The sequence below is a fragment of the Lonchura striata genome, chromosome 7 (assembly GCF_046129695.1).
Source record: "Lonchura striata isolate bLonStr1 chromosome 7, bLonStr1.mat, whole genome shotgun sequence".
Taxonomy (NCBI): domain Eukaryota; kingdom Metazoa; phylum Chordata; class Aves; order Passeriformes; family Estrildidae; genus Lonchura; species Lonchura striata.
Genome location: NC_134609.1, coordinates 10506940 through 10527098, shown reverse-complemented (window position 1 = coordinate 10527098; position 20159 = coordinate 10506940). Strand labels below are relative to the sequence as shown.

The 20159-nt window shown below is 40.8% G+C and overlaps 1 protein-coding gene across 2 annotated transcripts in view; it reads left to right on the top strand.

Moving 5' to 3' along the window:
* Window positions 1-19394, top strand: part of LRMDA (leucine rich melanocyte differentiation associated) — a 606948-nt gene extending 587554 nt beyond the window's left edge. For both annotated transcript variants that reach the window (XM_077784575.1, XM_077784574.1), the window contains one exon: window positions 17230-19394. In XM_077784575.1, the coding sequence (XP_077640701.1) occupies window positions 17230-17309 (80 nt within the window). In that variant the 3' untranslated portion in view covers window positions 17310-19394. The remainder of the gene's footprint in view (window positions 1-17229) is intronic.
* The last annotated feature ends 765 nt before the right edge of the window (window positions 19395-20159 follow it).

Below are 20159 nucleotides of genomic sequence, written 5' to 3'. Positions count from 1 at the left end.
AAGATATTGGAGGGGGGTACAGCTCATTTTATTTATGGCCTTTGCACAGTAACAAGTTTCAGTTATTATAATCTGACTGAAATAAGAAACCATAATCCATGGATGAAAAGACAGTGGACAAACTCAGTTAAATCCCTAGTACCCTGAGGACGTATATTTTGTCCATTTCTGGTTTTTTATGTTCCCTTTTTTCTGCTGTTATTCCCAACTTTAACTTTTGAAAAGCCAAGCAGTTTAAGTGGCCGGGCCTGGGGAGCTTATTTGTATGCAGCACAAATTTCAGGATCTGTTCCCAAGCCTGTGCAGAGTGAAAAATGGCCTGCATTTTCTTGATAGCCCATGTGGTTGTAAAGAATAAATGGCTAATGAATTACAGATGAACATTGACGCAAATTAATCTTCCTGATGTCCCTGGGTTATATGGCAGCCATTTAAAAGTTTAATCAATACACTAAAGTTGAAAACATGCAGGCACTGCAGTTGTTTGGATGTAATAAACATCAGAGGGAAACGGGAGGCTTGTACCCAGTCCATGTATCATAATGACAGGTATTTATGTTTAATGGACTAAATATTTTTTATTGGAAGAGAGCAAATGTCAGCTTAACTTTGTAAGCCCCACATTCAACTTTCCTTTGAGGTTGGTGAGAGACGGCTGACATGTCATTGAAAATGAAATGTAAAAAAACCAATTGAGACAAAGCGAGGATAAGGAGCTGTTTTGCCGACGAGATGTTGCTTTAATGCTCTGCAACTATTCATTAAATAAAATGTAAACTCTACCATTTCAAACGTTGCAGTAAAATGGTTTACTAGGGCAGACTTTTAATGGTTATTAGGGAAAACAAGAGCCAACCGCTGCCAAATATTCTTTTCTGGGAAACATTTTATTTGAAAAGTCTTTTCCTGAGTTACAGTTTCAGAAGATTTATAATTATGGAACAGTCATCTCCCCCTCCTCCTTTCTTTTTTGAGACAAAGAAAAACAGAAAAATAACTTTCAGTATAACCATTTGATGGTCTTTTTTTTTCCCCCCTTTGAACAGAGTAATAGCTTTATATAAGCTTTCCAGAGACTTGGATATTAATTGCACTTGAATTCAATAAATTTTAGAGCCATGTGTGTCCAGAATTTAACCATCATTGCTATAAATGGAGAAGGAGGCTATGCAAGACTGCCTCATTCACCAGGCCTGCACAGTTGTGTGGCTATGGGAAAGACCACATGAAGTTATTTTCTTTACGTCAAGAAAAATGTTGTCATATCATTTGGTCTTATGAGAAGACACGCTTCTTCCTTGTTAAACAAAAAACTCAAATGTATGAGAAGAACATCTTGTACCCACTTTCTGTCATCTGTTTTAGTACCCCATTTATTGACTGATCTTACCTGGATGAACCCTTGATGGTTTAAAGTGGTCTCATAAAGCTTCTGGTAATGTGTACTGTGAAACCACATCAGAAAAGGAGAGAATGGTTGAAATCCTGTGGGTTACTGTTTGATTTCTTGGTGATTGGCTGAACTAGTTCTCTTGAGTTCATCAACTATCTAAAATATTTCAAACATTTAAATAATTGCTCTTAACAGTGCAGTGAGTCCTCTGGTGAAAGTTTGATGACTGCCTTCCTATTTTAAGATCTCCAAGCCTTTTCTGAAGGCTATTTAAACCAGACAAGTGCACTGGGGGAGTGACAGAAATCTTATATTTTTTCACAGGCAGTGAACATGCTTTTGGTTAGACATAAATAGTAGGAAGACCTTTTTATTTTTTTATTTCAACCATTTTATCTCAACATATTTTTATGTTGCATCAGGTTATACTCAGTTAAGGTGGCTACTAATATTGAATTGTGAATTAATCTGTATTTGCCTCAATACTGTTGTAGATTTATGGTGTTATGTTTATAAGGTATCATACACTGCTTCCTGATAAGAAAATAATTATTGAAGGGCATCTGAAAACATTGCTCATCTACTCTTTGGATGAAAAGCTATTTCTATTTTTGAGCAAGCCCAAAAATAATTGTTTGCACCGTGAAAAGTGAAAGACTGAAATGTGTACGTTGGCCAGACAGTCTGTGAAGGCTGAAGAACTGTGTGGCACAAGACTGAAACAACATAAAAATGGCCTTTTTTTCTCCCCTCTTTTGCTACCCTGTCACATGTCCCCAATACTGTAGTTTCTTAATCTCAAGGACCTTGTATGGCCTAATCTGATGATGTTCCAGACAAACTTTGTCCTGATCCTATCCTGCAGTAGGGAGTGGGTTACTCTTTCCATGGCATGACCACTCCCCACAATGACTGGAATTTGCCTGGAATGAAGTGCAAGGCAGCCAAGCCATGACTTCCTGGGTTTTGGCCATTAGAAATGCTCTACTGAGTAGCTTGAGCTGTCTTCACTGTGACTGGGGAAGAGAAAGGTTGGAACCATGCTGCCTCGATAAAGCATCAAAGACTTACAAGCACCATTGCAGTGTCCTGCTGAATTAAGTTACAGTTTGGTTTGGCTTAAAAAATTGTCTTTTGTTTCATAAAGCTCAAAGGCAGCTTTCCAAAACTGCTCAAGAGCAGTAAGCTTTAGTGGCAGGTGAAGGAAAACAGCAGGTATCTACAGCAAAACATTAACAAGATTGCACCAGACAGAGGTGGTGCTAGTAGAAAATTGGAGGCAAAGAGTAGGTGACATTAGATTGATTCTCTCTGTCAGATGGAAAACTCTTTTCTCAATAACTATTCACAACAAAATATGAAGGTCTCTGTAAAATGGTACATTGGGGAGTGTGAGCCACCACTATCCAATACACTACTCCAACAACAGAAAACTTAATAAGTTATTTTCTTGATCAAACTATTAGACTTTTATTAAATTAGTCTGAATCAGATTTTTACAAGAATCCTGAACTTCAGACAAAGAAATCTCTTTTGCTGGGGTTTCTGAATATAAGTTCTGGAGAGAGGCTGCTGCTATTATAGGCTTAATAGACATAAAAATTAAAATATCTACTATAAAATATTTCTTTTAAAGCAAAAAATGTGACAACTCCAAGACTTCATGTTTAAAGTGAGTTTCAATTTCATTGAGAGAAAATATCTAAGGATTTTTCAATTGGCAGGATTATTAGTGATTAAATGTGGCTTTTTGAGAGCACTTTTGTTTCAGTTCAAAGCCATGTATGTACTTACACACAGCAACCTCACACAACTGTCTTGAAGATTTACCAGTCCAGACACACAAATCTACCTGTTCACCCTTGCCTTAGTAAGTAACAATGAAAAAATTTAATGGTGTTTTATCTGTCCATCACAAAAAATTACTTCTGACTGCTTTCTGGGTGATGTTTTCTAAGGCTGATGCTTACCAAGCATTTAAATACATATTTGTGTTTCAGTTTTTTCCTACATAATACTAGTGCAACAAAGATGCACGTTATGTCTGTCATATATTCAAAATATTTAAATAGTGTTCTAAAACTAATTATCTAAAATTAGTTTATTCTAAGTGAAAAATGAGATAGGAAGCCATGATTTGGCAAAGTACCTTTTTCTTTATTGTGTTCCTTTTAAATTCCTCAGGAATACAAATATGATGGTAAAGGGTGAAAGCAGTTTGAGAATAATGCCAGTCGCAGCCTTCTTAAACTGGGAGCCACAGTCCTGACAGCTATTAAAAAAATAAAGTAACTTTTGGGTTTGATTTAGTATAATGAGCATATGACAAAAAGGTTTACTTCTACGCTATCCTGCAGGTGTAACTGCTGTCTGTCAATTTATCCTGTATTTTATTTTGATGATGAAAGAACACTAGGGAGAATGAAAAATTCTCTTCATCAAAAACCTTAACAGGAAAGAAAAATGTCTCAAGACAATTTCATGTATTGGTGGTTATTTGTGATGGTTAAAAGAATTATCTGAAAACAAAGAAGTCTTTCACAATGAATCTAAACACAAAAGCTTTAATAACATTTACATCTGTGTATCATCCATGTCTCCAAATGCGAGTCATGAATAACACATAAACTAGAGTATATAGGGAACAGAAGTGCTAGCACATCATTTAAAATCCAACACACCCCATCGTCAGTGGAATCAAATACACAGCAGGAATGGTTCCAGTTGATAGACACACAATGAAGTCATTGAAAATGAAAACATATTAATTATGTTCCTACAGGTTAACAGAGGAATGGCTGAATTCTCTAATCCTGGACTAATATTAGTGCCCCAAATCCATGCACGAAAGTCTGTAATGCTTCAAAAAATTGTGGAAAATTTTAGTCACATTTATTTGTATCTCACCCATGACTGACTCTACAGAATGGGGGTAACAGGGGGAAGAGCAGGAAGTACAAAGCAAAGACAAAACCAGAGAGAGTTATCAACAACAAAAAAAGATGTTCTTGGTCCAAACAAGCCACTTGCACTACATGAGCTAGTTGTAAGAATAGACCATTTCTAAACTGCAGCTGTTATGTGCTTAAGCAAACCCTGCTGGGAGAACAGCTTTGTAGAACACCTCTCTTTTCATAGACACATGGAGCATCCTTTAACAGAGGAATTCAAAGTGCAGTGTGTAAGGGAAATCTTTTCTGCTTCCAAATTTTTCCTGAGCTTATTACAGGATGTAAGCCTAGCTCGTCAGTCTGACATAGGCTTCCCTTAAGTGTTTTCTATTTTCATTATCTTTTTGCCTATGTTAAATCACAATAACCTAGAGTGAAGACTGTGTGTGGGTATGTTGGGAAATGAGTGAGGTGGGGGCTGAGAGGAAATGCTTAGGTTGTGAGATATAAAATGATAGGTATCAGAAAATCCCACGAAATACCTAGCTTGGTCACGGTTGTTTCGTAGTTAATTTTACATGTATTCCTTCTCTACTCTTTTCCCCACCCTCCCTCAAATCCTTATCCAGTCATCTTCCACACAAAGCTATTGCACCTGGGTTCCCAACTATATTAACTCCATTGTGCTGGTGTGCTGAGCACCCCGCTCCTTAACGTCTTTATGCTAAAACCCAAATCCTCCCAACAGCTAGGGGTTAATTGTCTGTTTTCAATGTACTTTAAAACTCAGCTCTTGGGAATGGTGTTTCCATGAGGATTGAATGTAATTACAAAATAATATAGGCACTCTGTCTTATTTTCAGGGAATGATACTTAAGTCCTTGCTGCATGTGTTTATACTGGGGCTCTTCTTTCAGTGTACTTGATGCAAGGTATTTGCAAATTTGAGCCTTTGGGCTTTAAATGTTGTGCTGCTTCTTCTGTTCTTTATTCACTACAGATTAGGTATAATTGATGACCTGCATTTACAGACATGGGTGGTATACAGATGTAAATGTTATTATAGCTTTTATATTTTATGTTCTTTCTGAAAGATCATTTTGTCTTTGAATAATACTCCTGTTCAGATTTTGGGGGGTTTATCTCTAAAAGAGAATATGAAATGGATATTGCACATCGTATATTTCTTAAAAGTAATTTGGAATTTTAGGGTATGGGATTGGTGGTGACTGATACACTGCCTGGATGAGATATATCCCTTTGAAAATAACAGCGCCAGTACATGCCTGCATCTGTCTAACCTCATAATTCACTTTCACATTGGGTTATGGATGTCTGCATTCAGTGAGTCTATCTTCCCTTTAGGTATTATTTCAGCCCTTTGAGATAATAAGGAAAGTTTAATTGCGTTGTTAATTGATTTTTTGCACAACATTATTACCTTGATTGATTGCAGAGTTGATGAAAATGTTAGACACAGGCAGTGTAAAGTATCAGCCCAGTAAGGAGTGGGAGCCTTGTGGAGAATAGATAACCTTGATGTTAAGAGCTATATCCTTCAGATATGTCTTCCCTTGACATATTGATGGCCCTTGAAAAGGGAAAAGCTGATTGTATGCAGAATGCAATCATTAAACCCACTTCAGCTGGCTGTTGATTAATTTGTTTTTTCCTGAAGGATCTAGTTAAAGAGAAGGCCTCACTAGTATCAACAGCAGCCATTTTCCAGGCTTCAGATTATACTTAACCCTCTCCTAGAAGAAAGAAAAATGAGGCTGTCTTGGTTTAGACAGGCAGATTGTCTGCAAACATTCAGTCCAACTGCAATTTGGGGATTATAACACTCACTTTACCCCGTTAACTACTGCTTCCTCTGTGACCTCTCCTCCCCTGCCTTCAGTATTCAGCTTTGCCACAGCTAGCAGAAAGTCACGTTTGATGTTTTCTGAGTAAGGCCAGTGTCTGTTCTCAGCAGAGATGCCAACAGGGATGTCAAGCTTGTTTTGCCCAAAGACTGAAATACTTCAGTAGCATATAGCTGCTTCCCAGGAGCCTCTCTGAAAGGACCACAGGGTTCACTGCACACACGTAAGTGGTTAAGCTTTCCTTATCCCTGAAAAGATCTTTCTTGTATAATTTTTTGTTATTACTTCTGAGATCTTTGAGGTCTTCTGTAGGGCAGTTTGTGCTGTTCAGCAATGCCCCAGGCTTAACAACAGCACTCATGTGCCCTGTTGTTGAATACATTTAACCAAACAGTGGCTGTGTGTGGCTGGCTTTCCTGCTATGAATTCATGTGATGGTCTAATCCCAGACTACCTGCAGAGGACTTTCTGTTTTAATAGCACCCACTCTGAGAGCAAAGGTGAAGAATATTGCCTAAATGGCCTTCCCGTGGCAGAAGGGGCTTTCTTGGCTGCAAAATATTCTCGGGACTGAGGGACAGCTTCTGTCTTAAGCCTTTCTTTTCTTTGTACCACCAAATGACTCAACACATCCAAAATATAGGTGCAGCTTTAACCAAGCAATTTAATGCCTCTGAGTGTGGTGGAGATTTTATTCTTCCATTAACCATTTAAAGGATATTTGGTAAAGTAACAGGTTATTGCTTCCTGTTTAGCTTGGTAGTCTAAAAGACTAAGCTCTTTTTTTTTTCTTCCAAGTGATAACAGTGATCACTGCTGCTTGATTACTTTTTAGTCACATGTGTTTTATTAGGTCCATTGTGAACATTTTGCCAGTGATCTCCTTTTTCATATGGGGACATGTAAACTTGCAACATAGTCAAGTCTGACAAATTTGAACCAGCCAAATAAGCGAGTAATATTTCAAGCTGTCAAAGCGGGCGAATACTGATTAATTGACACACTCCACAAGCTCTCACCAATATCCCCGCTTCGCTGGAAAATGTTTACTAAGCAGAATACTTGTTGGAATGTCTTTAGTGCTTTAACTAAACTTTAATGACTCTGACCCTAATGCAGGGGTTTTAATGTACCTCTCAAGCTGTTTCTTAGTCCCCAACTTTTTATTTTTAGCCAAAGCTTCCACAGAGACTAAAAGTGCACCTGTAAACTATGTTCTACTGGCCACTGTGATTTAACCTTCAGCCCCCTCCCATTAGTATATTTTATAAGGAGACTGAGGAAAGGGGAAGAGAGTTGAGGATAGCAAATGATGACAATATTTTGGCTTTCAGTACTGGAGGCAGGTTGGGAACTAGACTATGGCCAGTAACTATTTAGCAATAGCAGATGGTGCTATATGTCATATAGCGTAGAACAAAATTCTACTAAGAGGCAAGCCCAGACCTAGTCCAGAGAACTACATATTTTCTGAATACTTTGTGTTTGGATCCAGATGCACTTTTGATTACACTTGATGCTAAACAGTAATAGTGACAGAAGAGAGCAAGGAGCTCACCCATTGTTTTGGGCTCTGGATGTCTCTTACAAAGTGCCAGATGCCTTCAACTTCTGCTGGAAATCAGAAGAATCACAGGCATTGTAATATCTGCTTCTCAAAAAACACTTATTTTTGTATTAGGAAAAATCATAGCAATCCTATAATTAACAAATACTTAAATGGTTTTTCTGTTGTTGTTTCTGAGGAAGGGCTTGTGGAAAGGAGCAAGTAATGGCAGACAAAGAAGGTTCCCTTAAGTCTATCATAATGTGACAGCAGCACTATTTAATTATGCTCTTTAATTTTATTTGAGAGACTTTCTTCCCCAGCTTTAAAAATAAAAAGCAACTTGTCTTTATTTCATATGGCTCTCTTGAGAAATTTCAAACCAGTTGAGCCAGACTGAATTTTCTATGGCTTTTTTTTCCCTAATGTGAACTCCTGCAGCAGGAACACATTTGAGATCCAAAAGCAAGTTTTACTCATGAGATGAGCCAAATTTATGTCTAAACTCTCCAGAAGGGCCCTGCTGCTCAAATTTTTTTCACAGAAGAATTTGTAATTTTATTGGAATGCTTGCAGACTTTCCGAACAATTATTCCAAAAGTTTGCTTTCTGCCCCATAAATCATGGTACATTTGTTTAATTCAATAACAGTTACTAAAAGAACTTACTTCCCTCTTTTTTTTTCCTTTCACGTTTTACTGCTAATGCAATCTGTGCATGGTTAAGGTTTGTGAAGTATGATTTAATTATAGTCACTTTTTGTTTTCTTAATGACCTTGTCATTCTTTATGGTTTAGTTCCATTGCCGAGTAAGGTAAGTTTTATTATTAGAATGTAGCGCAAAGTACAGAGCAGCCAGCAGAAAGGCCATTTTTGCATATGTTAGCCAAATTAACTGAAAATCTCAATTGTGTTGTGAGTGTACACTGAACTTTCATATATGGTCGGGAAGGGATTTTCCTCCATTCTGAATATGTAAAACGTGTCTCTTACATCACTTCAGTGGTCGCACCGTTGCATTAACAAAAGTAAGAGAAAGGCGGTTCAAAGCAGCGCTGGCATTTACGCCTCGAATACGAGAGACTAACCAATGCCCCCGCCGCTGGAGGCGGGTGGTCGCCTCCACCCGACCGCATTTGGAGCCTTTTGTTCAGAGCACTGCCCCGCCATCGGACTGCTGCTGCCCGAGCTGAGCCCGGCAGGAGCCAGGCTGCAGGGAAAGGCTGCGGCAGGGGCTGGACCAGCGCAGGCTCCGCGCAGCGGCAGCGGGGCGCGCAGAGCCCGGGCAGCGGGGCGCGCACAGCCCGGGCAGCGGGGCGCGCAGAGCCCGGGCAGCGGGGCGCGCAGAGCCCGGGCAGCGGGGCGCGCAGAGCCCGGGCAGCGGGGCGCGCACAGCCCGGGCAGCGGGGCGCGCACAGCCCGGGCAGCGGGGCGCGCAGAGCCCGGGCAGCGGGGCGCGCACGGCCCTGGCAGCGGGGCGCGCACAGCCCGGGCAGCGGGGCGCGCAGGGCCCGGGCAGCGGGGCGCGCACGGCCCTGGCAGCGGGGCGCGCACAGCCCGGGCAGCGGGGCGCGCAGCGGGGCGCGCAGAGCCCGGGCAGCGGGGCGCGCAGGGCCCGGGCAGCGGGGCGCGCACAGCCCGCGCAGCGGGGCGCGCAGAGCCCGGGCAGCGGGGCGCGCACAGCCCGGGCAGCGGGGCGCGCAGGGCCCGCGCAGCGGGGCGCGCAGAGCCCGGGCAGCGGGGCGCGCACAGCCCGGGCAGCGGGGCGCGCAGGGCCCGGGCAGCGGGGCGCGCACAGCCCGGGCAGCGGGGCGCGCACAGCCCGGGCAGCGGGACGCGCAGAGGGGCGCGCTCAGCCCGCGCAGCGGGGCGCGCACCGCGGGGCGCTCACGGCGCTGCCGTTGCCATCGCCGCCCGCCCCGCGGCTCGGCGCGGCTCGGGGGGCTGGCACAAAGAGCTGCTGCCCTCTAGTGTCCGGGGCCCGCACAGCGAGCGGGTCCGCGTTGCGCGCAGCCCGGCTGAGCCCGGCCTGCCGGCAGGGTTTGCTGCCCTGTGCTGGCTTCGCTGCTCCCATTCACACTACGGTTGGGAGAATGAGATACATCCACAAGTGTTGGCGAGTCCCTGAGGACTGCGAGCCCATACTTCCTTTCCTCCATCTCCTTCAAGGGCGTTCAGTGTATCCAAATGTAAGCATCAGTCCACCCCTAAAATTTGGCACGCTGATGCTTTCTGTGCACTTGGGTTTCTTTAATTACAGCATCTAGCTAACTACAAAATTTATGAGTCTGAGTAATTGAAAAAAAAATCTGCTTTAATTTTTCAACATATTTCACAGCAAGTATTTAATTATAAAGTCAGCATTAATTCTCTCCATGACAGTAACAGTGCAAAACTGGTGAAGGTGCACTGAAGAGACAAAAGCAATTGGTTTGGTGTTTTTGTTTATTTGTTTGTGTAATTTTTTTGCATGCTTTTTTGTTTCATTTTCACTAGGAAGAGGCATTCCAACCCCCCAACATATTTCTCTGATGATAGTTACAATGAGCATGGAAAGTTTCCAAAGAAATCCCAAGTGTAGAACCTTAAATTGTAACAATGATACCCAGAGGAGTATGGAACTGGTTAATGATTTAAAGTATTATGCCCTAAATGCTCCTATTTTAGCCAACAGTAGAGAATCTGTAGACAGCACATGCCCAGATCAAAGCTGATCATGTCAATGTCATTCAAGGAGGGAAGGATACCCTCCTTTCCCCCTGCTCTCCCCCCTACCCTTTTTTTAAACAAAGTATGACATCTGAGGAACAGTGTGTTGATTGTTCCACTGCCAGGATACGCATAATGGAAACATTAGCTCCAAGATAACTTTTAATCTGTCAGCCTAATGGCTCCTTAATGTGTAGAGGGCTTTAAATGTATGTCAGCCAGGGCTGTATAAAGTAATATAGTTTGTGGCCTGAATGGATCTAGATGACTCCGCACCATGACACAATATGGTTTATTATTAAGTATCAGCTCATCAGCTTATTCCCACGGACTTGGACAAGCTTCTCAATTTTCCAGTAACAGATTATGTGAGAAAAAGCTTGCTATGCATTTTTTTTTTTTTTTTTTTTTTTTTTACTTTTTCTTCCCCCCCTTCCACATTACAAGTTTCTTCCCTGGTTGCACTGGGAGCCCTGAAGTGTATTTACAGCAGGCTGCACTTTATCACACATCAGCTTGACTGCTAGTTTACACTGAACATTTATGCAGCTTCCTTGGCCCAGGATGCAAACTTCACATCTTTGTATTCCTATCACCTTCATTGCAAATTTTTCCAACATCCCTTCCCTGTTGACTGCTTTGCTCCCCCCTCCCCTACTCTCACTTCCCTGCATACGCCCCCCCTTTTTCCCCCTTCCCACAAACAGGCCAGTGAGACTTGACATGTCACAGCACTTGTCTGTGCAGGATACTTGCAATAATTCAGTGTGTTAGTTTGCCTTCTGTGATTCCTCTCAGCTCTAGCTTAGGTGTATAATTCTAACACCATTGCTGTAGACTGGATACAGATTTGATTTTGTGCCTTTCAGTAATTTCTTTCAGTCTGAAAGACCATTTTGTGCCCCATCCTGTAGGGTGTCCATAGGGAAAATGTTATCATTTTTCGGCATCCCTGTGCAGGGAGCAGAGCAAAGAGGTAATTCATCTCCTCTGAATGGGAAGGTTACCTTCCTTGAATGTTGTCACCCTCAGAGAGAGGGGGGAGTCAGGATCAGCAGTCTGCTACTGAAGGTATGTCTTCTTTCTCCAGGAAACCTGCAATGGACCACAATCCCTGATTCACAGGCACTTCTTTGGGAGTATTTGGAGACCATTCTGTGAGGACTGTGGCCCTGGTGAAGGAATTTTGCCTTAGCTACAGCTAGCTCTGTCCCCAGCCTTCTCAAGCACAACCTCACCCCTTTATGCATAGCTACTTTTTGAGAAATTATGCATCGTTTTTGCTTACATTTAGCATCTCTATCCTCTTAAAAATAAATTAACCTGTTTATAACATAAGGAACACTAATATTTGTGCATTTTTTTATGTGAGCACTTGTAAGTGTGTTATGATAATATTTTAGGGTATTTATGTGGGTTTTGTTTCTTACTGTGATATTTCAGGTCTTTTTAAGATTCTTTTCTACACAGCTTTTAGCAGTGGCACAACCAAATGCATTCTCTGTTGTATTCTCCTCTTTTTGTTGCTCCATCTTCTCTGGTTTAAGGAGTCAAGTTCCTGTGTCTTAACTCCAGCCGGGAGCAGTCTGGAAGTGTGGTTGGAGCAAACAGATGAAATGGTAGCAGCCAGAGAGCCCATCACAGTAGCAAGGACAGCTGCAACTCTTCTGTCCTTGTCCTGTGAGACGCTGCAGTTTGTGAGCTCAGTCCTCCCCACCTGGTGGTACTTTGGCTGCTGGGGCAGGGTGCAAGTCTGGGTGGATCTCTCTGGGTTACACACTTGGCTGCTCTGGGGAGTACTTGGTGACCCACATGATCCTTTACACCTTTTCTTGTCTTCCAAGGGATCTTCTCAGATTCCTGTGTCAGAAAATTCATAGGCTGGATCATATTCAATAGAAACAAGTATTCTGTTATTCTGTTTCACCAAAAGAAACTGAAAATAAGTTGTCAACTAGACAATGAATTAAAGTTAGAATTTCCAGGTAGATAAATACAAACTGAAAACTTACTAAACTCCTGTATAAAAGGGTTTGCTTTTTTGCTTTTTTTTTTTTTTTTTTGCTTCCCCACCTACTTTACATATCCCTTAGATAAAAAGATTTTTAAGAGTTTTAAATTAACTTGACTCGTGGAGGTGTTTTGCCTAAATCAGTAGCATTGTAGACTTTAAATTGTTCATAGATAGGTATTTATTCTCCTCTAAATGTTGTCAGTAGGGGATTACTTTCCTTTATAGGAAGTTTATATTAATATTTAAGGGAATTTCACAGCTTCTGTTCATTAATTGTAGAATATGCCCAAGTGCCTATGAAAAAAATGATAATGGCGTTGATATTTCATCCTGAAGGGTCTCAAAACAATTTACAGATTGGTAGTATAACCACACTGAAATGCACCCAGCTTCTTGGTGGAACATGGCAGCTGTTTAATAGCCCATAGCAAAACTATGCAACAGCAGGTTGTGCAGAAAGAGATGAATATGGATCAAATATAAATTGGCAGTGGAGGATTTAGGTGCTGTGCTCTAATTAAAGTTAGGTGAAGTGGAATTCCACTAGAATATTGAGGCTGTGTATGGAGTGCTACACTTTATCTGACCACAGCTCCTAGGAGCAGGCCCTGTGGTTAGTCCATGTGGAAGACAGGCAGAAGGCTGGTAACTGCAACTTACTCCCTGATGGATACTGCAGACCAGTCTTTGACAAACACATGTAATTGGGAATACTTTGCTGCTTCACTTGCAGAGGGGCTTATTAATAACATTTGATGTTAAAATGGGTGCCTGGTGGGGATGTTGGGCAGATGTGGCAATAGGTTTTGATGGGGGTGGCAAAATTTTTTGGCTTGGTTAGTAATTACTTTTTAAAGAAAACTGAATGCTACTGAAGGAAGCTGTGTTGCTAGAAGCTGCCTAAGTTGTGACGACTGAGAGGTGGTTTTTTTTTTAATGTGGGGTATTAAGGTGGTAGGAAAAAGGCAACAAGATGCTACCCGACAGCAATTCCCTTAGATCACTGTTAGCTTGAGATGAATTTTGACCTGTAACATAGGCTGTATCATCTACAGGTCTAACACTTCCCATTGCAACTTGTTTTTGCCACTTCTACTATAATGCATCTGCAAACCTTTTTTTTGCTCTAGCAAAGTGTATAGAGGTCTAAAAGCACCATAGCTCTCTGCAAAATATGCCAAATTTAAAAGGAGCTAACATGACTTGAACTTCTTCACACACTTGAATATACATGTATGTATTTATTTATTTGGATAACTAGGTTTTTCCTCAGCTAAGGAAAGGCTTGTGTTGCTAACATTACAATGTGTTTGTGAAGAAAGACTGATACCACAACACATGCAAGCAACTGCGAGGTCATTACTTACGCAGCGTAATTAGAACATCCATTCCGAAGGATGGAAACATTTAAAAGATAAAGAGTGAATTTAAAAATTATTCTTCCCAATGCAGTTTTTTTTCATAATTATAGTTCTAACAGCTTGTGGTGATGGTAGAATCAGCTACTTAAGAAAAATTAGAAGCCTCATTCAGGGAAGATGATCCCTCAAGAGACCTTGTGTTGTCATTCCTTAAGAACCTTGAGCAGAAACCTCATTCTGGATGCTGTGTATTGTTTTGATGTATAGGGGGTATACTTAGCTTATTATGGCCAGTGCTGGATATTTTAATTAAAAACACAAGAACAGCCACAGATGTATTGTTTTCCCCTCATTCTTTCCCTTGTCTACATGCAAAATAACAAGTGAATTCCCAGCCCTGCAAGGAAAAAATACCATAGCAGATAGGCAGAAAAAAGTAGTAGCTTTCCTAAATTCACATGTGACATATCTTAGCATCAGAATTCTCATTGCAGCACACAAACATTTTGCAGTTCTCTGAGCTTTCTGTAGTTGCCAAAGGGAGGTGGAACATAAAGAGGAAAAACAAAGCAAAACAAATAACCGTGCCAGTCACTGCATTTAATTTATGAGCAAGATTATTGTTTTACAAATAACCTTCATGATAAACAAGGTCTCATGGCAACATTTTCAACTGTGCTTTTATCAAGGCTCTCTGAGCAGCATGTGTAATATGCCTGGCAATCGAATCACAGCTGTGTGCCTGGGTAGGGAATCTCTGCGGAGACAACACTTCCTTAATTTAAACAATTGTAGGCTGCAGGATTTCAAAAATTTCAGCTGACTTTAACTGTCACTAGCCCAAGCACCTTTATCCCCAGGCGAGCAGCAGCAGCTGGATTTCATTTCCTGCTGCCAGACTGTCCGACATCTTTGCTGAACATCCCGGGAACAGAGCGTCTTTACTTTAAGGATTTTATTCAAGGTGACAGCTCCTCACACTTTAGCGTTCAGATCACCTCAAGTAGCTGAGATATCAGTGAAAATGAGAGCACTTCTCCAGCAAACTCCAAATTTAGATTGACTGAGGTTATCCTTAGGCCTCTAGACCCAGCCTCCACGACAGCACAGGCCTGCCAGTAACTTTAAAACTACAGTGGAGTTTGTAATGATGTCTGGGGAGAAATATTCTGCCAGAGCAGTGGAGGATACTATAAGCGATAGGAAATGATGTCAGATTTAGTTAGGACTGGAGACAGTGTTAGAATATACTTGGCATAATATGGCACCGGTATCTCTGTCAGCATCTCTGTTTTCTGTCACCGCACACTATCCCAGGCCTGTCTGTAGCCCTGACAGTGTCTTTTCAGATCAGGTTATTGCCAACTTGGAGACTGGCTCAGCACAGCACCATACAGCCCCCTTTGTTTGAAGTCTGCCCTTTTGTCATTAATGCACTTGATGTCTATTTAAATCTGACGGTGAATACAGTATCTGTTTTCCTGTCAGGAGATCATTGACAATATTAATACCTCATGTCCTTGCCTCATTTTCTAAGCACTGACACCTAGCTATAGTCTCCAGCATTCATCAAACAGCACTCTCTCACCAGCATCTCTATAAACAGTCTTGCTCCAGTCCTTAAGAAATGCAGCAGATCTCAAACAAGACTTTTATCAATGCCAGTGAAAAAGGAGTCCAAAGAATGTCGTTAATAAACTGCTCATATCCTTTGCATTTAGAGCTCTAAATGGCTTTGTTACCAACTTGGGATATTTGTTTAGGGAAAGAAAAACTTGGTTGTCATCAGACTCCTGTTTAGGAATGCTGTTATTATCTTTTGCATGTGGAAACTGCTTCACTAGTGAAATTATTGGAATGAAAATTATTATTGAAGAAAGCTCTATGCAGGAGGGGAAAATGATCAGGCACTGCATTGTATAGTCCTTGCTGTATTTGTATTATCCTGAAGAGGAACGTTTTTCACAAATGACAGGCCGATCTATTTCCCCCCCACAACCCTCCTAGGAACGTGTTACCATCATGCTGTCTTAGAGAGGAAGAGCATAGGTTTAAATTAATCTTTCATGACCATGCCTTCCAAAGCTTTAGTAGCTTATCTTATGTATCCTAACTATATCCAGACGCTATAGTGGAAAACAATGGACGCAGAATATAAAAGCTTGCATAGTTAATTCATACTGCAAGTGGGAACAGTAACAGCTGTGTGAGTTCTGGAAATCTAAAACAAGAAGGAATTGAGGATCTGCTCCTCCCCCTTCTTTACGCTTTTATGTAAGGCAGTGCTTGTCTCCTTTGGGCTAGGTTTTGTTTGCCCTTGTGGAGGTGAGCTGGATGCTTCAGTGACTGTTCTGGTAAGACATTCCCAAGGCATAGAAGACCCTTCTACCTTCTTTTTGTTCATGGAAGATGACTAAAATTTGACTATACATGTCTGAGGGCTCAAAGAGCAACTCTGCTAGTAAAATTTAGCATCTTTGAGGATGTTCACAGGTGGGATGTAACTGTGAACTTACGCTTTCACATACCACTTAGTACCACCAGAGGGGATGCTTTTGAATCAGGTAGTGAGATTTGCAGGTATGTGTGTCTCACCCACAGCAGTTAAGGCTTCCTCAGGCATCTTTCTGCCTGTACTCACTGTGAATAATGTGCCTTGCCTCCCAAAACCAGTATTATGGCTAATTATTGAAAGCATCCCGCACGTGCCAATATTTAGCATAATTATATTGTATCTTGCTCATGGGATGTTGCAATGTTGTTTGGAGAGATACTTTGGAAATGTTTTTATTGAATATTTTTTTGTATGTATAAAAATGCTGGAGTCTGGGGAAGCCAACTGTTCTGGCCCATGTCTGTCGATGGCTTGTCATCTAGATTTCAGCCACTCACTTCAGTTCTCTGTCGCTGAAAACAAGGGTGGTTTAGGTGCTTGCAGTATGATTTTGGGAAAGTTTGACAGGTTTTTCCAGGATCCACATTAAAGTGTAATTATTTGCTGTTGGATTTTTTTTTTTTTGTGGGTCTTTTTTTTTCTTTTTGATTTCATTCATCAGAAAAATCTTTTAAACAAATAGCAGGGAGACAGAGAGAGCACAAAATATAACTTCAACCCAAACTTTCGGGTTTTTTAGAAGCAGGAGAGAGGTACTCTGATTTAAAACACACTGTATGATGTTTCACTGTTATGAAGTTCTAGTCTTGAAGATATTTGTGGATGCATCTTTAATGGAATAGGTCATGTAGGTATTTGAGCACATTTTTCCAGTGGGTTCAAAACTGCTGATTGAAATGGCAATACTGAATATTTGAAATGTACGAACTTTCTTTTTTTTTTGCAGGACAAGAGAAAACTGCTCCTTTCCCTCCTTGAAATTTCCCAAGTTATGTGCTTTATTGCATATTATTCTACTTCAATCCTAACTGTAATTCATTTCCTCTTTATTGTAGGCATTTTGGGGAAATGTCGCTACATTTACTATGGAAAACATTCTGAGGGCAACAGATTCATCCGAGATGACCAGCTATAAAACACAGCGCTGCTTTGTGCCTCTTCAGTCCCTCCACATAAGAAGCACAAATCACATCTCCATTTTAAGCATGTAACTAAAGTCCTCTAGTGCCTTCTGCTGACTTTGCCAAGCCTGTCAAGATCATCCTTCTATCTTAGTCTGAGTAGTCACATAGAGATTGACATGATTGCCTTTAAGCAGGTCCCATCCACCAGTGTGACAGACAGCTGCAGCCGAGCACCCAGCCTGACAGGAGGAGCGCGGTGATGGATTGCCTGGTCCGGGTGCTGCTCCAGGAGAGCAGGGTCCCACCTGGGGCCGGACTGAGCCCGCTCCATCCGCGGCGCCGCCGCGAAAGCACCGCGCTTATCTCTGCCTGGCCTGTTCAGCCAAAGTGGATGCTGATATCAACGTGTTTATAAAAGAGAGAGGCTGTAATTTCAGATGAAAAAGCCCTTATCTGTTCTTATTTTTTTTCCATGTGAATTAAGTGCTTGTGTTTCTATCATCTCATACATGCTTACACAAATCCTTCCACAGTTTGGTAGTGCACCCACCCAACCCCAAAATGAGCTTAGATGGATTAGTTTTTCTTTCAGCAGGGAAAAATATATATTCTGAAAACATTCTGGCCATGCAAAGCACTGTCAATTTGTATAGATTTTTATATGCAAAGGAAAAGGACTTAAGCAATTTCCCAGACAAACAAATTTTTATAATTCTTGAATCACTTCTCATGGTTTACTAGCTCTTACCTTCAGAAAAGTGAACATTTCTTGACGTTGTAAAATAATGTCATAGCTTAACTGTTTACACTTGGAAGAAGTCCTCATTAGTGATGTTGACAATGTGTATTATTCCTGGTTTATTGCACAAGCTATTTTTAACTTTTTGGGATTATATTTAGAATTAAATGCTTAAATTTGGGGAAAAATGTGCTTAAAAGGAATTATATAAATCTGCCACCAGATGGGTGTGGTTATAAAGGGGGAAAAAAGTCAACAAAAGTAACTGGTGGAACTAACAAAATTAGCAGGTTTACTGGTATATTGGAGAGATGAGTTCTGAATAATCCCTTTTGACTTCTATGTAAGAAAGGCTATTGTCCAATTTTCAGTCAAGAAAATAAAAAAGCATGGCAGATTTCCTGCTTTTCTGATAAAGTGGTTGGACATATGTAGAATCATTAACTTGTTACTGTGGAGAAAAATAATGTCCCATACTTCACACATATATTGTGTTAAATTCTACTTGATACAATGGGATTAGCCAAGCAATATGCAGAAATTCTGACCTCTTGGCTGTTCCAAACCCATTCATATTGATCCCAGTTGAAAGCGATCAGTGCATAGCTGTTCTTGGTTTTTTTGAAATTACTTGGTGGTCTTTATTCACTTTCCTAGTTAAAAAAAAAAATACCAATCTTTAGAAACTGTCTACCTTGGGGGCTTTCATCAGCTGGCATTACAGGTGGAAGTGAACTGAGCATGGAAGCCAGTCGTGAAAGCAGATGTGACTGATGAAATAGTGAGGCACTGGCTGGGTGCCAAGGGAAAGCTTGCTGCTGCTCAGCAGTTTAGGCCCCAGTAAACGGAAGCCTTTGCTCGCTCTGCAAGTATATAATAAATCTTTAACAGACACTTTAAATCACTGATGAACATAGAACGATCCAGTTCACACCACTTGGAGTTCAAATGGAGCTCTGAGCTGTTTGATTGGTGTCTGGAAAGCACATTTTAGCCACTTGTCATGCCTCTTCTAATGCCATAGTTGACTACAAATGAAAGGTCAATTCACATTGCAAGTCTGAGGAGATACCAGATAAATGAAAACTACGTGACTTTTTCTTTAATCAAAAATATTAATAGGGCACTTGTCATCTGTTTTGGTTACCAAAATAACAGCAATCTTAGTTTGTTCCTGTCATGATGCCTGTTTTGAAGCCTCCACACATTTTGGCTATGGCAATGTTTTAGGCAGCAGGATTTGTTTGGGGGTGTTTAGAACAACCTAATGTCACTTTCAGTCTGTTTGCATATATGTTCTTGTCTTTATAAAAGGCTTTAACCCTGCCTCAAACAATAAACAGCACTTGCAAACTGACCGCATGATTTTTCCATCTTTATTTTGTTTGTTTACTTTTCCTATTGTCAAAACCATTTGCATCATTTTCAGGAGTGTTTTCTTCCTAGTAAGGCTTTGGAGGCAAAAATATTTTTGGAATGAAATTTGAATAAATTCTCTTCCACTTTGGATTTAGTTTTCACTTGGGGGATTATGTACCTAAAATTAAATATGGTAAAGCACTAATTGAAATCTGCTTGAAGGGAATTCACACTAAATGTCTCTAATTCTGGAAAATCCAAAATAACACATGTGAATAATTATTATGTATTAGGATATTTAAGAACATGCATGGATGTGTATTACTGTTTATGCAAACATATTTTTCTTTATAAATATGCAGAGCATTTTATTTTCAGATGTGTTCTGTCAAAATTCTAGTTTGAGAGATGGCAGAATTTTCACATTTGGGGTTGCTATCTATACTTGGTTCTTTCCTAAGTGGGAACTGTACCTGAATTTCTTAAATGAGTTATCATTTAGGGTGAAAGTTACAGTAAAGTAATCTAGGGAGAGGTTCCACTCTCTTTCCTTTGTTCCCCCTTCTCCATATGTGGCACATTTTTGCCTCTCAAGTTTAACTAGGCTATTAAAAATAAAAATTTGCCTACAAAACTAAAAATATTTTAAAATATATATATTTCAAAGGAACCACTCCAGTCTTAGTCTTGGGTTGTAACTTCAGTCTTAGGTTCAGTCTTGAGACGACCTTTGCCTTTTGTCAGACATCACATCTTCACAAAT